The sequence below is a fragment of the Mobula birostris genome, chromosome 9 (assembly GCF_030028105.1).
Source record: "Mobula birostris isolate sMobBir1 chromosome 9, sMobBir1.hap1, whole genome shotgun sequence".
Lineage (NCBI taxonomy): Eukaryota > Metazoa > Chordata > Chondrichthyes > Myliobatiformes > Myliobatidae > Mobula > Mobula birostris.
The window spans coordinates 53,875,617-53,896,070 of NC_092378.1; the positions used below are offsets into that span (position 1 = coordinate 53,875,617).

General features: G+C 42.1%; 1 protein-coding gene across 2 annotated transcripts in view; it reads right to left on the reverse strand.

The window, feature by feature from the left end:
* Nucleotides 1–18,433, reverse strand: part of LOC140202763 (WD repeat-containing protein 91-like) — a 50,439-nt gene extending 32,006 nt beyond the window's left edge. The window contains exons 1-8 of one of the 2 annotated variants that reach the window (XM_072268071.1): nt 18,142–18,433; nt 14,720–14,899; nt 13,380–13,587; nt 5,586–5,668; nt 4,703–4,809; nt 3,600–3,783; nt 3,292–3,492; nt 1,497–1,687 (exon numbers count right to left, since the gene is read on the reverse strand). In XM_072268071.1, coding sequence (XP_072124172.1) covers nt 1,497–1,687; nt 3,292–3,492; nt 3,600–3,783; nt 4,703–4,809; nt 5,586–5,668; nt 13,380–13,587; nt 14,720–14,899; nt 18,142–18,264 — 1,277 coding nt within the window. In that variant the 5' untranslated portion in view covers nt 18,265–18,433. Of the gene's footprint in view, nt 1–1,496; nt 1,688–3,291; nt 3,493–3,599; nt 3,784–4,702; nt 4,810–5,585; nt 5,669–13,379; nt 13,588–14,719; nt 14,900–17,817; nt 17,988–18,141 lie in introns of those variants that run through there. The other variant, XM_072268072.1, reaches the window with a different exon arrangement.
* Between the last annotated feature and the right edge of the window lie 2,021 nt (nt 18,434–20,454).

A 20,454-nucleotide genomic window follows, 5' to 3' on the forward strand; every position in this document is an offset into this window, starting at 1 on the left:
TTCAGTTAACTGTTGAAACAAGCTCTGATGAAGGGTCTTCAATCCATACTGTTAACCATTTGTCATTTATATAGATACTGCTTGATCTGCTGAGTATTTTCAGCATTTTTTGGTGGGATTCCAGATACCAATTGCATCTGCAGTTTATGGCATCTTTAAGCACCCTGATGTTTACTGAATTAAGTTGATCCAATGGGCGCTTTTAGAACTATGAACAGCTACAGCATTGAAGCCTGTCAAAGGTAGCTTGAAAGACTAAACTTGACACAGCATTCATCACCAGTCAAGAATTCTGCAGCACAGGAAAGGAAAAACACTTACTTAGTGTACTGCAAGTTAATTTGATTCAGAACACCAATCATAGAACATAACAGCACAGAACAGGCCTTTCAGCCCACTACATTACAGCATCCTTTTAACCTACTCCAAGATCAATCCAATTCTTCCCAACACAGTCCTCCATTTTTCTATCATTCATGTGCCTATTTAAGAATCTGTTAAATATCTCTAATGTATCTGCCTCTACTACCAACCATACCAATTCACCCACCACTATGTAAAAAAATTAGCTCTGACATCCCCCTGTACTTTCTGCCAATCACCTTAAATTATAACCCTCTGGTACTTGCTATTTCTGCCCTGGGAAGAAAACTCTAGTTATCTACTCAATCTATGCCTCTTTACATTTTGTGTACTGCTATCAAATTGACTCTCATCCTCCTTTGCTCCAAAGAGAAAAGCCCTAGCTCACTTAACTTATTCTCACAAGACATGCTCTCTACCCCAGGCAGCATCCTGTTAAATCTCCTCTGCACTCTCTCTAAAGTTTCTTCCTTCCTATAATGAGGCAACCAGAACTGAACAATATTCCAAGTCTAGTCTGACCAGGGTTTTACAAAGCTGCAACATCACCTTGCGGCTCTTGAACTCAGTCTCCTGACTAATGAAGGTTCAGGCACCATACACAACTGTAACTTTAAGGGACCTATGGACGCGAACCCCGGGATCCCTGTGCCTCCTCACTGCTAAGAACTATGTACTCTGTCTTCAAATTCGACCTTTCAAGGAGAATTACTTAACACTTTTCAGGGTAGAACTCCATCTGCCATTTTGCAGCCTAGCTCTCATCCTGTTAATGGTCCATTGTAACCTAAAACTACCTTTTACATAATGCACAACTCCACCAATCTTGTGTTATTTAGATTCTGATGTCCACCGTGTACATTAGATTCAAAACAAGCTAGTTATACTCCTGGAAGGAGAGGTAACCCCTGGAATACATTCCCACTAGAAGTGTTGCTGAGAGTTATCATGCCCAGAGAGACAGAGAGAATGCACTTCCAGAACATACATTTAATGAAATTTACCCTCCAATAAACTAAGGCCATCATATTCCTCCAACTTGTTTATAACTTTAGCATACAGTCACAGAATAACTTATAAGGGAATTAACATCCAAGCTATTAATTGTTCACAATATATCCAGAGCTGCTCACCTGCAATGCATGATTGAAGAGTGATGCTCTGCATATTCCTCCTGACTCAAGACAATGAAAGGCTGCTCATTCCCTCCATCCAGGCTGCTCTTCTTCAGTTTGGAAGAGGAATCCAGCTGATCTGCTGACAATTCAGGACTACTAGGAATGTCAATCTCTGCATTACTGCAGTCAAGCTTTTTCTCCGTACCCTACACGTAGCAAAAGTATATTCACAGTGACTTTGTAACTTCAACAAGCAAATATCTATGAAATTTATATAGGTTGCCTTATTAACATAATCTTGAAACCATCCATAAAAAATCTGATGCAACTCTTTACAACAGGGACAATAATAACAGACCAAGGGTCCTAGATTTCATCTTTGAGCAAAGTAGCCCTTTTCATTTATAGCAGTAGATGCGATGAATCGGGGCTGCCCGAACACATTGTATTTACAAAGTAGAATCTGGTTCGACTTTGATGTATTCTGCAATGAACAAATTCTGTTTCGCTCTATCTAGGTTTACAAGAGGTAGCAGTAGAGTCCTAAGGTCATTGAACTGCACCTCACAGGATTCAAGACAGTTAGGATTTACTATAAAATGTCAAAGGAAGTAAAATAAATTATAAATTGTACTATTTTACATAATAACTGGCTGATATATTAACTACATGAAATTAAAGATCAGTGATGAAATTACTTTTATACGTCAATGGAAAACAGCAAATCTTGCTAAGTATTTTTGGATGGTGGGATGTTCAGCAAAGGTTGAGACTGAGACTGCGGCTGTTGAGTGCATTTTCAGTTCGGTTCAGGAAGCTTGGAAAGTAAGCCTGAGAATGGCAGGCTAACAATGACAGTCCAATTTACCATAACTGCAACAGTAATTTTTTTTTACTGTAAAGATATTGCACCATGTTGCCAGCTGACTACAGTACACAAAAGCCATGTCACCAGAGCTAAATCTGATGAGCTCATTTGCAATTGGTATTATTGAGAAATTACAGACATCCAGAGCTTCCAGTTTAAGATGGCGCTGGTGAAACACAATGACACATTACTGCCAGCAAACAGATCTACTAACTATTAATCACACTTCTGCTGGATAACAATCACTGCAATCAATAGCCTGCAATTTTCCTTTCAGATATGAGCTTTTGAACCACCTGTACAACCTGGCATTTTAGCAGTGTGAACTGAAGACCCAAAGGTACAGGACAGTTGCGCGTGGCGTGCAAGAGCTGAATCGGGGCAGCAGGGCCCAGGCCTGACGGAGGAATGAGCTGATGTCTGACCATTGCTGGAGCAGACTTGCAGCCGATTTGAAGCAGGAGATCTGAGGTGATGCAAGGTAAGAGTTGAGGCGACAAGGCCCGGGCTCAAGAGTGAGGAACGAGCTGATGTTTGACCTAATTTAAGTGCTGGGCCAGATTGAAAAGGTCAGAGTGCTGGAGCTGGAGGCAAGGGATAGGCCTGCATTCAGATTGCCGCCCACCGAAGTTTACTCATCTCTGCGCCGAACTGAGGCTCTGGCCTGCAACAAATGGGCTCCTAGACTGGCTTGATGGCTGCAAACTCACTTTCATGAAGTTTAGTTCTGAATGCTATTTGCTTACTTTTTATTGTTTGCATGACTTTTTCTTTTTTTTGTACATTGGGTGCTTGACATTCTTTTTTAATCAGTTGTATTGATTTCTTTGCTTTGTAGCTGTCTTTAAGGAGACAAATCTCAAGGTTGTATAGACTGCAATATACATACTTTGATAATAAATGTACTTTGAACTTTGACGTACTGATCAAACTGGTCATTACCTGGCCAGTCTGTTTGGACAAGAGCTCCTTTCGTTCTTTCCCGTAGTCCAGCACTTTTCTCTGTCGTTGTTGTAGCGTACTTGGCTCCCTCTCAAGGTCTTGCACCCTCTTCTGACGCTGCTGGACAGTGCTGAGGTCAGCAGTCGTGCTTGCTAACATTTTCCCTTCTCTGGCAGCTGAGCCATCTTTGTTCTTGGCAGCCTGAATATCATGAACGAGAAAAAGCCAGCCAGCTTCCTAAAGCAGTGCCAATTATTGGAAGCGAGAACAGCGAAATATCAAATGGATTCACTGTCAACAACAAATACCTGGTTATTGATAACATCTTTTTTCCCAGTGGATACAGGTGACTGAGACTGCTGGGGAGGTGCCAAGTGCACGGAACCTTTCACAGGGGGTTTCTTGCTTTGCGGCAGTAACATTGACAGAAACGAACCAGCTTTAGTCTGAGATGGCATTGGAGATGAGGTCCTTTGACTCGACATCAAATCTCTGCATATAAACAGCACAAGTTAAGCTGACAGAAGGTATTATCACAGTCACTGACTTCCAAGTCAGCTCACAGCATGACGCCTGACTTCCCATATCAGACCATGTTCCATCAGATCTCCATGTAAACAAATGTGTTATAAATGGTGAAGACATTACCATAAGGACACAGTATCAGTAGAAAACACTGATACTGTGAAAACACAGACACTGCAGAAGCAAGATGACTTCCAGCTTAAGGCGTAAAGGGTGGGGAAAAACAATAGGCACAACAGGAATGGGATTGATTTTGAGCTGCCATAGGCTCGGTGGGTGGATGGCTCCCTTTGACATAGTAAGGAAATATGGAAAGTCCAAGTGAGCCCAGGTATGATTCTCAACCTAGACCGAGTTGTCAGGTTAAATGTATACGCGTGGTCTGTACTAAAGGTTAAAAGTTTTTAGGGGTTCTGTGCTCTGGAAAACTGGGATAGCCTTTCCAATGAAACCTGCCGTAAACAAGTAGCCTGCCAAGGCCCACCACCTCAATTTCCATATTTCCTTACAATATAGAAGGTAGACATTCACCCAGATGGTGATAGTCATAGCAACAAGTTCAATTATGGAACAAACTGGCAGAGAATGTAGACAACAATTATATCAAAAAGGCATTTGGATGTACAAGGGTCAGAAAGATTGAGTGATACAGGCCAAGTATGAGCAAATGGGAGAAGCTCAGGTGGCCGACTTGTTTAGAGTGAATGAGTTGGGTTAAAAGGCCAGATTCCATATTACTCTATAAAGCAGCATACAGAGCAAGCTGCCCTCAGTCCCTATGAGCAACAGATTCAATCCTATATAATAGTCAGTCCTGGAGCAACATGGAAAAAAGTATAAAGTTTATTAAAAACAGACATCACTACTGTTTGGGTGCAATACTCACAATTCAGAATCTCCCAACCGGTCCATATTCTGTACATAATAGGGTAACTTATGGTGAATCACCTCCTCCTCTTTCTTCATTTTTGCTTCTGCTTGAAGTGCAAACAACTAGGGTACAACATGAAACATTCAATAAACTAATATAATTTTTCAAATATATTAATTTATCAAGGCGTAGACTCCACTGGTATTTATTGCCCACCTCTTTTACCCTTGATCATGTGACAAATGACATCCCTGAAACTGACTGGTCAAAATCTACAATAAAACTCGTGTTGAAAATCAAACATACCCATACTGGTTGGTAAGGTACGAACAGGTCAAAAAACAAGCTCAACTGTTCTAATACTGCCGGGACAACAGGTGCACTCTACAGGGCAAATGGTATATAGGTTTACCATTCTGTGCAGTAGTATTTCTGTAATTTAAGCGCAAGACTGTTACGCACCAGGTAAGAAAGCTAAAAGGAAAAAGGAATGAAGAAATGTGATTCTCGCACTTGGACTTGCCTTTCTTGTCCTCGGCAACCTATTTCCAATTCACCCATTCTTACACATCAGGCTCTCACATCTTCATCATCACCCACCCAACTCAAGTTTAATTATCAACTATACATGAACACAGCCAAACAAAACAGCATTCACCTGGGGCCAAGGTGCAAAACCTGTCATCAGTGCAGGATAGACAGCTCCAGTCAGCATGCAACCGTCTTGGGATCACTGGGACTGCTCCAGCCATCCATAGCCCATCTCTGGAACACTGCACATTGGTGTTCAGCTTCCAGGTCCTCAGCCCCTCCCAAAACCCTATATAAAAAAAAAAAAAAAAAAAAAAGCCCATCCCTAGTTCTCCAGCCCCCGGATCTCAGCAGAATAAAGCAGTACCTTCTGCCACAAAGCTTCATTTTCTTCTTGCAGCTGGTGGCGTCTCTGCACCTCTTCATCAAAGCTCAGCAACACAGGAACAGGTGACATAAGTTAAAGTAAAAACTTGAACAACATGTCAATTCTCATGTTTAAGATTGAAGAGGGATCTCACTTATTGATACGGTAAGCATTTTTACCCCTTTAAGAATCACCTCATTCTCACACCAAATGTCACCATGGAACAGTCCTACATTAAGACCATTCTACTACCTCTCTGACCTCAGTCTCAATCAAGCGCAGTAAAGAAAAATTCAGATCAGCACACCTCTAAACAAGCATATCATCTCAGAGCATACAGAATTCAGTAACAATAACTCTGCTATCTATACTTTTACCTCATCTTGAGGCACTTTTCTGGCTTTATTTGGACAATTACCATTCACTCTTGCCATTTAATTTCTTTGTCACAGATGTTATCTTTTCCCATTCACTGCTCTTAACTAAGTCTTTATCTTTAACTTTCCAATTTTGAGGAAAAATTAACTGGCTTCCTCCACAGAAGCTTCTTAACATGTTTGGTATTTTGATTTTATTCCTATCCTGTTGCAAGTTTAATTATTTTCTTAATTGGTTTTAATTATGTCCTGTCATTTTACATTACACTCACCCATGCATCTATTTTTAGTAGGTTTGGCAACTGTAATGGCATTTTCACAGGTCTCTGTAAAAAAAAAAAAAATCCCTCAGACAGCTGCAACTTATTCAGAACACTGCTGCTAGAGACCAAGAAAGTAGAACGCATCACCCCAGTTCTCAGATCACTACACTGGCTTCCTGACCAGAGGACTGACTTTAAAATATTACTAGTGGTTTATAAAGTACTGAATGTTCTAGGTCCAAAATACATCTCTGATCTCTTATGGCATCATGAACCTTCCTGAGCTCTCAGGTCATCTTGGGCGAGTCTGCTTACTGTCCCCAGGTTGAAAACTAAACATGGTGAAGCAACTTTTAGTTACTATTCTCCACATAGTGGCATGCAAAAGTTTGGGCACCTCTGGTCAAAATTACTGTTACTGTGAATAGCTAAGCAAGTAAAAGATGACCTGATTTCCAAAAGGCATAAAGTTAAAGATGACACATTTTTTTAATATTTTAAGCAAGATTACTTTTTTTTATTTCCATCTTTTACAGTTTCAAAATAACAAAAAAGAAAAAGGGCCTGAAGCAAAAGTTTGGGCACCCTGCATGGTCAGTACTTAGTAACACCCCCTTTGGCAAGTATCACAGCTTGTACATGCTTTCTGTAGCCAGCTAAGAGTCTTTCAATTCTTGTTTGGGGGGGATTTTTGCCCATTCTTCCTTGCAAAAGGCTTCTAGTTCCGTGAGATTCTTGAGCCATCTTGCATGCACTGCTCTTTTGAGGTCTATCCACAGATTTTTGATGATGTTTAGGTCAGGGGTCTGTGAGGGCCATGGCAAAATCTTCAGCTTACACCTCTTGAGGTAGTCCATTGTGGACTTTGAGGTGTGTTTAGGATCATTATCCTGTTGTAGAAGTCATCCTCTTTTCATCTTCAGCTTTTTTTTTTAAAAAAAACACACGGTGTGATGTTTGCTTCCAGAATTTGCTGGTATTTAATTGAATTCATTCTTCTCTCTACCAGTGAAATGTTCCCCGTGCCACTGGCTGCAACACAAGCCCAAAGCATGATCGATCCACCCCCGTGCTTAACGGTTGGAGAGGTGTTCTTTTCATGAAATTCTGTACCCTTTTTTCTTCAAACATACCTTTGCTCATTGCAGCCAAAAAGTTCTATTTTAACTTCATCAGTCCACAGGACTTGTTTCCAAAATGCATCAGGCTTGTTTAGATAGATAGATAGATATACTTTATTAATCCCGAGGGAAACATGGTTTCGTTACAGCCGCACCAACCAAGAATAGAGCGTAAATATAGCAATACAAAACCCCCAACAATCAAACAACAAAATGCAAGCTATGCCAGATGGAAAATAAGTCCAGGACCAGTCTATTGGCTCAGGGTGTCTGACCCTCCACGGGAGGAGCTGCACGTTCGATGGCCACAGGCAGGAACCACCTCCCGTGCAGCCAAGTGTTGTATCACGGTGGAATGTGGCCGAAGTCCAACAGTAAAAAGTTCAATATCCAGTCTGCAAACACGTTCCTCAATCGTAATATGCCCCGGATTGCACCATCTGTTGTTAACCAGATCAGTAAGCACCCAACTCCTTTACGCTTACCGCTCGCAGTGCGCTTCCGGTCAGCCGGAATGGTATTACCCACCGAACTCCTTTTCTCCAAAAGTCTCTGTTGTCTCGACCCAGTCCTCTTTCCTCGGCTTTGTGATCCCCCCTGCATCCTCTGTGTGTTTTCCTCCAGATTTCAGCAGGGGTGTCCGCCGCTCTGTTCGCTAAACCGGCCAGTATTTGCTGTTCCGTGGAATACACAATGCGACCTTGCTTCTGTCCCGCATGTCGGGATGTACCTCTGGCAACTTCTGACGCTGAATTTTGTGGTGAGAACGCAGGAAAGGTTTTCTTCTGATGACTCTTCCATGAAGGTCATATTTGTGCAGGTGTCACTGCACAGTAGAACAGTGCACCACCACTCCAGAGTCTGCTAAATCTTCCTTAAGGTCTTTTGCAGTCAAACGGGGGTTTTGATTTATCTTTCCAGCAATCCTACGAGCAGTTCTCTCGGAAAGTTTTCTCGGTCTTCCAGACCTCAACTTGACCTCCACTGTTCCTGTTCACTGCCATTTCTTAATTACGTTACGAACTGAGGAAACGGCTACCTGAAAACACTTTGCTATCTTATAGCCTTCTCCTGCTTTGTGGGCATCATTTATTTTAATTTTCAGAGTGCTAGGCAGCTGCTTAGAGGAGCCCATGGCTGCTAATTGTTGGGACAAGGTTTGAGGAGTCAGGGTATTTATAAAGCTTTGAAGTTTGCATCACCTGGCCTTTCCTAACAATGACTGAACAAGCCATAGCCCGAACAAGCTAGTTAAGGTCTGAGACCTTGGTAAAAGTTATCTGAGAGCTCAAATCTCTTAGGGTTCCCAAACTTTTGCATGGTGCTCCTTTCCTTTTTCCCCCCCACTCTAAAACTGTACAAAACAAAATTAATACACTAATCTTGCTTAAGATGTTGAAAAGAATGTTTCATCTTTAACTTTATGACTTTTGGAGATCAATTCATCTTCTGCTCACTTAACTATTCACAGTAACAGAAATTTTGACCGGGGTGCCCAAACTTTTGCATGCCACTGTATCTGGAATAACCTTCCAGAGGATCTGAAGTCTGCCCCAACTTTAAGCTCTTTTAAATTGAGGATTAAAATTTTTCTTTTCGCTGTAACTTTGAAGTAGAATCCCCTGCACTGTAACTTTTATTCCTTTTTTAATCTATTTCTTGTGTGACTTTATTCTTTTATATTGTCTGAAATTTGATGTTTGATTTTTTTTTATCTTGTTCTTTATAAAGCACTTTGAACTACCTTGTGTTTGAAAAGTGCTATACAAATAAACTTGCCTTGCATGACAAGTATCAAATCCCCAGCTGAAGGCTTTCTGGCTTTGCCGGGTAAGACAGCAGCAAACATGAAAATCTGGTTTTCCATTCCACACCCAAGTCAAGAGCCCCAATACATGTCCCAGGAATAAATGTTAATACATGTACCATCTTAAAATTCAACAAGTTTCCTAATCAGATGAATAATTTAAATCCATGAATTTTAATTTCAGATGCCAATCTCACATGAGGAACTTCATAAAGTTTTCTGGACATCCACACAAATAACATCCAGAAATATGCAAACTCATTCTAGCTTTAGATTAATTAGTCTTTATATAAATCTAACTTATACAAGTCTAACTTTATACAAATGAGTCACCATACAGGACTGAAATAGGACACCTGATTGAATGGTGCCTCAACAACAATTTCTCATGCAGTGTCAGTAAAACTAAAGAGCTGATCATTGACTACAGGAAGGAGGAGAGCTAACATACGCCAGTCTACATTAGGGGATTGGCGGTTGAGAGAATCAGCAGCTTTAAATTCCCTGGGTGTTAGCATATCACCTGACCAGCCCTGAGCTCGGTACCATCACAAAGAAGGCATGCTAGCATCTTTACTTTCTTAGAAGGTTAAGGAGGTTCAGCATGTCACCAAAAATTCTAACAAACTTCTACAGATGTATTGTTGAAAGTATGGTTTGGTACGAAAATTCAAACGCACAGGAATGCAAGAAGCTGCAGATAATAGTGGACCCAGCACAACCGTCCTTTTCAGCAAACTGCCTCAAGAAGGCAATGCCTATCAAAGACCCTCACCATCTAGGCCACACCATCTTTTCACAGTTACTATCGGCCTGGTGGGTACAGAAGTCTGAAATCAAACACCACACCAGGTTCAAGAACAGCTACTTCCCTTCAATCATTTGGTTCCTCAACCTACACCATCCTTAATCATTACTTCAGTACCTATAACAAAAAGTTATAAAAAGTCATTTCTTGTTCTTTGCTTCAGCAGCAAAAGGTGATCACATAGGGGGCGATATTCATGTGTTAAAGGTTACAAAGACCACTTTTAAGATTATTTAAATACTTTACTGAAAATCACCACTTTTTATCTCCTTCAGGACCCCTAGTTCAGTATTTTTCCATTGTACCAGTTACTGTCCCTCCTTCTCTTTCTCATTTAGGTACATAAAGATAGAAACTGCAAGTTCTGCAGGAAAAAAAACTGCCATGATTATCCACTCACAAGGCTTTGTATCAGTTCTCCGCTATGTTCTGAAAACATTTCCCACATTCCAAGCTGACACCATTTTGCCTAAAATCACCATTTTGTGTTAACACTTTTAAATGTACTAATATGGAACCTCCGCAACTTTTGAACAATTTAACTCTCTTCTTACAATGGAGCACCTTCCTGACCACTTTGCCCTACAACAGATTTAGTTCCTTCTTGTGTTCTTTCTTGTATAATTTATGTTGCTATTGTGCCTGTGATACTGCTGCATTTTTCTTTGCACCTGTGCCTACATGCACATACATTTGACAAAAATGTGACTGAGTTTAATTTCCTTACTTCCTTCTCTCATGTTAACATGAGCATGCAGATTTCTAACATGAAGGAAAGATTTTAAAAATCAAACAAGTGCTGGAAGATCATAGTTAGGATATCAGCAATTTTCTCACTTTATTTAAAATAATGGAAAGGAAACTATTTATTTGTAGTGACTGGTTGCTCTTTGATGCCATTATTTCATGTGAATTTGCTACCATTAGTCTCTCCAAGTTCAGGGCCCTAATTATTCAACTATTATTTTTCTTTTAATTTTTTGCATCTTATTCTGATCCTCAAATGAAAATAATGAGGCAAACATATTCTGTAATATCATCCTCAACATGTCCAATTGTCCAAAATCAACAAAACAGCTAGCTATTACCTTCAGAAAGGGGTGGGAGGGAGAAGTGCACACGCTCCTGTCTACTTCAACAGTGTCAAGGTTGAGAGCTTCAGGTCCCGAAAGGTGAACAACAATAGCCTGTCCTGGTCCATCCACAATGAAAATCCACAAAGCCAAGAAAGCTCACCATTGCCTCAATTTCCTTATAGACTAAAGACATTTGGAATATTCCTTTTGACTCTTACAAATTTTTATTGATGCATTCTTTCTGGACACAAGAAGGCTTGTTATGGCAACTGCTCTGCACATGACCTCAAGAATCTGCAGTTGTGGACACAGCTCAGCACATCACAAGAACCAGCCTCCCCTCTTCGACCTGCCTATACTTTTTGCTTCCTCAGTAAAGCAGTCAGCATAAACATCTTGTGCATTTTCTTCTCCCCTGCCATCAGGCAGAAGATACAAACGCCAGAAAGTGCATACCACCAGGCTCAAAGAGAGCTACAATCCCACCATTATCAGTCTTGAATGGTCTTCTTGTGCCACAAGATGGACTCTTGGCCTCACAAACTACCTTATGATATTGCATTTTATTGTTTACCTGCACTGGACCCTTTTGGCAGCTTTTACAGTTTATTCTGCAATATTATTTCTTTAACTTATTCTACAGCAATGCACTGTATAATGATCTGATTTGTATAACCAGAATACAAGCTTTTCACTGTACCTGTATGTCAATACATGTGACAATCATGAACTAATACCAATATGCTTCCCATGTCACCCCTGGCCACTTTCTTCCTTATACAATTATAAAAGTTGTGTTTATCTTGGTACTGGTTGTAAAATGTTCCCATTCCCTGACCAGTTGCTTTGTCACTCTTTTAGTTAGCAGTTCCACTGGAAGGCAACATCTCAATTTAAGCCACAAACCACAAAGCAGGAGAGGGGAGGAAAACAAATCAAGTGAACATAGAACCATTCGGTCTTCAATCTTGTGGCAACCTTTACTTATTCTAAGATCAATTTAAACCTTCCTTCTATGTAGCTCTCCATTTTTCTATCATCCATATGACTATCTAAGTAAGAGTTTCTTAAATGTCCCTAATGTAACTGCTACCACCACCACCACCACCAGCAGCAGGGTGGTCCACAGACCCACCACTCTCTGTAAAAATTTTATTTCAGGCACTCTGCGCATGCTTTCCTCCGAACACCTTAAAATTATACCCCTTTGTATGCTATTTCTGCTCTGGGAAAAGATGTCTGGTTATCCTTGCAATCCATGCTTCTTATCCTCCTTTGCTCCAAGAAAAAAGCCCTAGCTCACTCAACTTATTCTCACAGGTCATGCTCTCTAATCCAGGCAGCATCCTGGTAAACCTCCTTTACATCCTTTCTAAAGCTTCCGAAAATGAGGCCACCAGAACTGAAAACAATATTCCAAGTGTGATCTAAGCAGGGTCGAACCAAATGGTGCAGCTGCTACTGTGATCCCTGCTGGAAAGTGGCTGTGCAGTGCATGCCACCCTGATTCATGCCTCAATGATCTCAAAGACTCTCCACCTGGATGTACATGGTTATTCTGATTACCTGCAACGTGGTCAGCACTTACTGAATAAAGAATGATGGGTGGAACCGCTGGACCACCAACCTGCCCGCTACAAACCAACACTAATGCTTCATGATAAACATTCTTTCCAACCTAACTGTAACCGCATGACCTTCCGAAGGGGAAAAGTGTACACAATAAAATTAAAAAGAGTCCAATGTAGGGCAAAGTGGTCATGGAGCTGCTATATTGCAAGGAAGAGTTAAATTTGCCAGATGTTAGAGGTTCCTCCTTAGTATGTTTAGAAGTGTTTTATCATAAGACAAAATGTTGCCAGCTTGGAATGTGGAAAAGGATAATTCATTGCAGAACCAACCTTTCACTTGTTTCGTCAAGCATTCACTGGTAGAAGAGAGCCTGAAAAGGTCTAAGAACTGACAGTTTGATATGTGAAACAAGTGTGATTGTGAGAAATAACAAGGAGGACAACTAAGCTGTTAAGTGGATTCCTTGCATTACCAGGAAAAGGGTTGTCATCCTAGAAGACTGGACACATTGTGATTTTCCATAAGGCAAAGTCACATCTTCTGCGCAAATCTGAAAGAAAATTACTTAAGACAGCAAATTTTATTCCACATCTCAGGCGACTGTGAAATTTGTAAGGATAAATTTCCGTCACCCAAATTGCTGGTACGTAGCAGTCACCTGCACTTTTCAAGCTGTCTGGATTTCAGTCTGCTGCCAGTGGCACTGGCTCCCTCCTCAAATGACTGACAAGTAGAAAAAAGTTGATCTTTCATTTACAACAAAAGGATATGCATGCACTGAAACAGCACACTTAGGAAATTGTGCAGTGACACCAGGAACGTTTCTGCCCACTGCTTGGAGAAATACGTGGCAAACACCTGGTTTTGCTCTGGATTTGGAATGAAGGGAAGAATGAACCACTCCTTCCATTCGGGTTGGTTCTGCAGTTCCAGGGAGTATTTCTGGAAGAATTCTTGGGTTTTATCAATCCTGTTGGACTACAATAAAATAAGAGGAAAGAAAATTACTTTGCCTTAGTCCCCAGCTCTCAAGTGTGCACTGCCATATGGAAGTATTATTCAGACACATTACCATCATTAACAAAGAATCCAACCCTACCACCCTTCGCCTCCCCCACCCATTTTGCAAACACCTTACATAGCACAAAGACAAGTGTTCCTGTTTACAGTTTGGCCAAAGTAGCCAACATGGATTGTCTAGGGAACCTACAGGAGGTGTATGCTCAAAGGCAGAAAGTAGGAGGGTGAGCTAGTGGGGTGTCTCAGAAAATTAATTCTAAGTCTATAGGGGGCAAAACGTGTTGCGGTCCCACCATGCCAACTAGATCCAAAGCCAAACATCACACCCCTGCTCTAGAACTAGTCTGCAATTATTAACCCAGGGGCCATCTCTGGAGGTACAGGGTGGGATAGCCCTTTATAGCCAATTCCAAGGTGGGAGGGGGGTGGCATATGGTGGCCGGAGATCGTCAAAACCAACTTTGGATTAGGGTGTCAATCCTTATGTTACCAACCAGCTATCAAATATCCAAGGTACGTGCATCATAAATTCCAAACAACTATTCTTCATAAACCTTTGACAGTAACGTTGCACACGTGTGGACACATTAAATGTGCAAATTAAAAGATCCCTGCAACATTCAAAGTCCTGCGTAAAGATATGAAAATATTCTCAATCATAATTCAAGAACCATTTGAAAGAAAGACTGTGCGGGTACCAGAGGAATGCGGCATCCAGAGAAATGAGTCTGAGGCAGGAGCTCCAGAGCAAGGCTGGAGAGTGGCGTTGCCATTTCTTGCAGAAGAGGAAATACTAGAGGCAGGATCATAGTGAAAACAACAGCTCACCATCAGCAACGTTACCCCCCCCCACCCCAATCTCACAAGTGATTATCAGAGCTGGAAAAACTGTCAATCTCACTTCTTTTTCCCTCTCAGTAACAGGAACTTGTTGACCAAGAATACACAAAGAGTAAATTTGCTTCTATTCTGTCCTAGCAAACATTCCCAGTAAATGTAACACATCAGCCAAATAGTGAGACACAGTACCTTGTAATCACATACCCTGGCAACATGGATCAGACTGCTGCAAGGACAGCTAGGCAGTTACCTGAACAGTATGCACCAGGTAGTAACGGTTCAGGCTGGTTCTCAGCTTGTTAACAGTGTGTCGATACGCATCTTCCAGCCTTCTGAACAAACGACGATCAAGGTAGTTCCAGTATTCACGTAGTCCACTGAGATCATATCCCTGAACCAAATGCTGCAAGTGCTCTACAATTTTATCTACCTACGAGATAAAACAGATTATTTTGAGCATAATCTTTAAGTTTAATTTTATTTGCATTGATACATTCTTACTGAAGCACTTAACATTTTAAATATAAAAGTGGCAACAGCAATGTCGGTGGTCAACAGTGATTTGCCTTGCAATAATATAAAGGCAGGCTTAAAGATGTAAGCCATATAACCTGTTGAGTTTACTCAGTTATTTTAACATCAGAATCAGGATTATTATCACTGACATGTGACGTGAAATTTGTTAACTTAGCAGAAGCAGTTCAATGCAATACATAATCTAGCAGAGAATAAATAATAATAAATAAAATAAAAATAATAATAAAATAATAAATAGACAAGTAAACCAATTATGTATATTGAATAGATTTTTTAAAAGTGCAAAAACAGAAATACTGTACATTAAAAAAGTGAGGTAGTGTCCAAAGATTCAATGCCCATTTAGGAATCAGACGGCAGAGGAGAAGAGGCTGATCCTGAATCACTGAGTGCGCTTCAGACTTCTGTACCTCCTACCTGATGGCAACAGTGAGAAAAGGGCATGCCCTGGGTGCTGGAGGTTCTTAATAATGATGCAGCCTTTCTGAGACACCGCTCCCTGAAGATGTCCTCGGTACTTTGTAGGCTAGTACCCAAGATGGAGCTGACCAGATTTACAAATCTCTGCAGCTTCTTTTGGTCCTGTGCAGGCAGTGATGCAGCCTGTCGGAATGCTCTCCACGGTGCAACTATGGAACTTTTTGAGTGTATTTGTTGACATGCTAAATCTCTTCAAGCTCCTAATATAAACTCCTTCTTTATAGCTACATCGATATATTGGAACCAGGTTAGATCCTCAGAGATCTTGACACCCAGGAACCTAAACTGCTCACCCTCTCCACTTCTGATCCTTCTATGAGGATTGGTATGTGTTCCTTCATCTTACCCTTCTTGAAGTCCACAATCAGCTCTTTTGTCTTACTGACAATGAGTACCAGGTTGGTGCTGCGGCACCACTCCACTAGTTAGCATATCTCGCTCCTGTACACACCCTCATCTCCATCTGAGATTCTACCAACAATGGCTGTATCATCAGCAAATTTATACACAGTATTTGAGCTATGCCTAGCCCCACAGTCATGTGTATATAGAGAGTAGAGCAGTGAGCTAAGCACACACCCCTGATGTGCACCAGTGTTGATCATCAGTGAGGAGGATACGTTATACCAATCCTCACAGATTGTGGTCTTCATTTTAGGAAGTCAGGGATTCAATTGCAGCGGGAAGTACAGAGGCCAACGTTCTGCAACTTCTCAATCAGAATTGTGGGAATGATGGTGTTAAATGCTGAGCTATAGTCGATAAACAGCATCCTGATGTAGGAGTCTGTGTTGTCCAAATGGTTTAAAGCTGTGAGGAGAGCCATTGAGATTGCATCTGCCATTGACCTACGTGGCGATAAGCTGATCCTTTATCTCATTCACAACTAAACCCCGCTTCCCAACAATCCCTTTATTATGTCAGTCTTATTCTTGAGGTACACACTTTGGATGCAGGGAATTGTTCCTGGGATTTGAGTTGAAACTGTAACAATTCCTTCCCTTCCATAGATGCTGCTTGGCGCACCAAGTTCCTCCAGCAGATTCTCACTCCAGGTTCCAACATGTGCATTCTCTTGTCACTCCACTTATTATAGATTAATGATTGTAACTTGATGGTCTTGCAGCTCTCTCCCTGCACCAGGGAAAAATACAGGGCTCCGAACAGAGTAAGAGTGGGCTACTTTTTCAATTTTTCTGACACCTAACTAGATGATTGCTTTCTATAATGGAAATGATTTTTATGATTGCTGTATTACTAAGACAAGCCCCACACAGAAATATCTCAAGAACAAGTTTAAAGAAAGCTTTATCAAGGCGACTTAGTGAAATGTGCAATACTTTATAACAGATGCATCTTCATGTTAATCATGAACTGGGTAAACATTTGTAGGAAGCACAGTTATGACTGATTTATATTTCAACTCATCTGACCTGCCATATTCCATCACATATTTGCATGGCAAAAATGTGTTAAATAGTCTTTTAAAAAAAAAAGCTAGCTTATGATTTCCACTATCACCTAACAAGGACACAGTTTCCCAATTTCATTCCTGAACAGAAATAATACCAGTTGAAGAACAGATCCCACTTTTTCTGGTGCCACCCACCCATTTCAATTCTAATTCCCATTCCCAATCTGACATGACAGTCCATGACTTCTACTGTAGCAATGAGGCTACGCTCAAGTTGGAGGAGCAACACCTTATAGTCTGTCCAGGTAGCTTCCAACCTGATGGCATGAACATCAATTTCCCTAACCTCCGGTAATTGACACCCCCCCCCCACACCATTCCCTATTCCAGTTTCCCTATCTCACCCACCTTACCTGCCCATTACCTCCCTCTGATGCTCCTCTCCCTTCACTTTCTTCCATGGTCTCTGTCCTCTCCTAGCAGGTTCCCCCTTCTCCGGCCCTTTATCACTTTCAGCAATCAAATTCCCAGCTCTTTACTTCACTTCCTCCCTGGTTTCACCCATCACTTCGTACTTCTTCCTCACCTTCCCCACCTTCTCACTCTGACTTCTGTTCCTTTCCAGTCCTGATGAAGGGTCTCGGCCCGAAACGTCGACTGCTCACTCTTTTCTATAGATGCTGCCTTGCCTGCTGAGTTCCTCCAGCATTCTGTGTGTGTTGCTTTGGATATCCAGCATCTGCAGATTTTCTCGTGTTAGGGTTAATTGGATTTACTGGGGGTTGCCGGGACGGTGCGGCTCGAAGGGCCTACTCCGCGCTATATCGTTAAATAAAAAATACAATACAATCCAACCATGATCCTCAGTCCATTTACCTACTATTAGCCCATCCAACAAACCTTTCCTATCGGTGTACCTGTCCAAGTATCTTCCAAATACTGTTAAAAGTAACTGCCTCAACGTCCTCTGGAAGCTCGTTCCACATACTGACCACCCATTGGGTGAAAAAGTTCCCCACAAGTTCAGATAGTGAAAGGACGGCCTGGGGTTTGACAGTGGTGGAGGAAGGAGTGACATTCAGTCTCCGTAAGCGAGAGTTCTCCAAACAACACTGTCCTTACTCACTGGTTAATGACAATGTCGATGTTGGTTCTCGCTGCTGCAGGTTCAGAAAGGGGTGATGGGGAGGAACAGATCCCGTCAGGGCCACCAACGCCAGGATTGACTTGTACACACTCACTCTGCATCCCTTCTCCTTGTCGGCCTTCATCTCTGCATCCAGCACCTTCAGGGTACTGCTGAACTCCCTGTACAGAAGGTACTCGCGGACCAGCTTGTCCATGCGCTCCACCGCCGAGGCCATAGCTGCCGGACCCGGGTGCGGGCTCCCTCTGTACGGAACGGGACAAACACCAGACGAACGTTCCCTGCCGCGACTGGCACACTAAAGGCCACAGTACACCACTCACAATCTTCCCCTCCGACGCCGATCACTCTCCGCAGGCCTCATCCCTCCCCCAATCAGCTGACCAGTACGTACACCCGTGTCACGTGAGGAGTTGGCCAATCAAATTTCGCTTGCTCAGTGGACGTCTCATCGATTGCACGTCCCGCCAAACCGATCAGAAACTCCTCACGTCACCGCTGTCGCTTACACCTCACTTATCTTCCTTTACACCTTACCATTGCCCCCTCATCCCTTCACCAACCTCCCCCTCACCACATCACACCTGCTCACAGCCCTTCTTACCCCATCATCCCCTCATTACACCTACACATCCCACCCGACCCTCTTTATCAACCTCCCACATCCATGATATCATCAATCCACATTACCACACCCTTTCCCTTCTACCTCATCCACTCACATTCTATCACCAAGCCTTTTGCCCCATATCAACCCCGCCCCCGCACCCATTACCAGACCAACCCCCTCCCCCCACTCCAGATGCTCACCTGAATACCCAAGGTAGGCAATGGAGCAATTTGCTGGAAGAACTCAGCAGGTCAATCAGCACCTGTGTGAGTTAATGAATGGGTCAAAATCCTGCAACTGGACATCCTCACCCAACAGCCCCTTATGGGCCACGAGTACCCTGTGGGTAACAGAGATAGGAAAATCTCCACCAGAGCCCAGCAATCTCCTCCCTATTTTCTATAATATCGTAGGGCAGGCCCCAGGGCATCCAACATTTTGTATTTCGAGACCTCCTCCATTGTAATGCTGATAGCTCCAAGATGTCACCATCACCCTCTCTGAACTGGCTAACTTTGTGCTTCTCCATGGTAAATAAAGGTAGGAAGTATTAATTTAAGACCTCACTAATTTCCCATGGTTCTACATATAGATGGCCACACTGATCCAAAATAAAGAACTGGTTTAACAAATATGTTAACTTCGGTGGCAGAGTGGAGCTAATTCTCTTCCAAAGGAGGTGTAAGTCACTCTTCCTCTCCGCTAGCCAGCAGGTCACTCTTGGGCAAGGTTTAGCACCTGCTTAGCCCCCGATCAGGGTCACGTGAAGCATTGGGAGCAGGTGGTTGATGGTCATACGAGCAGCTGGTCCATATCACAAGTCCTTGTTGGGTGACAACGGTTGCCAGACGGACAAACTCTGAAGGGTCATAGGAAAACACAGCACTGAAACAGGCCCTTCATCCTATCTAGTCCATGCCAAACCATTTAAACTGCCTACTCTCATCAACCTGCACCAGGGCTATAGACCTCCATACTCTTGCCATCCATGTACCTATCCAAACTTCTCTTAAACATTGAAATTGAGCTCACCTGCATCACTTGTACTGGCAGCTCATTCCACACTCTCACGACCCTCAGGTGAAGAAGTTCCCCTCATGTTCCCTAAAACTTTTCATCTTTCACCCTTAACCCTGACATCCTCACTGGAAAAAGCCTTCTTGCATTTGCACTACACCCCTCATAATTTTGCATACCTCTATAAAATCTCCTCTCAATCTTCTACATTCTAAAGAATAAAGTCCTAACCAATTCAATCTTTCCTTACAACTCAGGTCCTCCAGACCCAGCAATATCCTTATAAATTTTCTTTGTACTCTTTCAATCTTATTTACATCTTACTTGTAGGTAGTGTAAGGATATCACATGTAAGAACGTGATTGGACAGAGTCGGGAGCATGCGCAGAAATGAATGATCTAGAAACTGTATGGTGAAACGTGGTTGCTGGTAAATAAAAGTTCTACTTTTAATTCTTACAGAACGTAGTTTGTTCTTAGTAACCCACGGTACATATTAAGAATGCAACATGGTGTCAGAAGTCAGTCTGGAAGAATAATTCGTTTCGCTACTATGGGAGAAGCGAAGATAATGGGAAAAAAAAGCATACTTTTTCATTGTTTGCTAACAGCTTTGAAAATGGAAGTTTTGCAACCCCCATCAATGCTTCAGCTGACTGGTATCGTAACAGAAAACTGGAGAAGATTCAAACAGCGTTTGGAAATTTATTTATTGGTGATCGGAGCAGAAAATAAAACAGAAAAAACGAAAGCAGCGATCATACTCCAGGTGATAGGGGA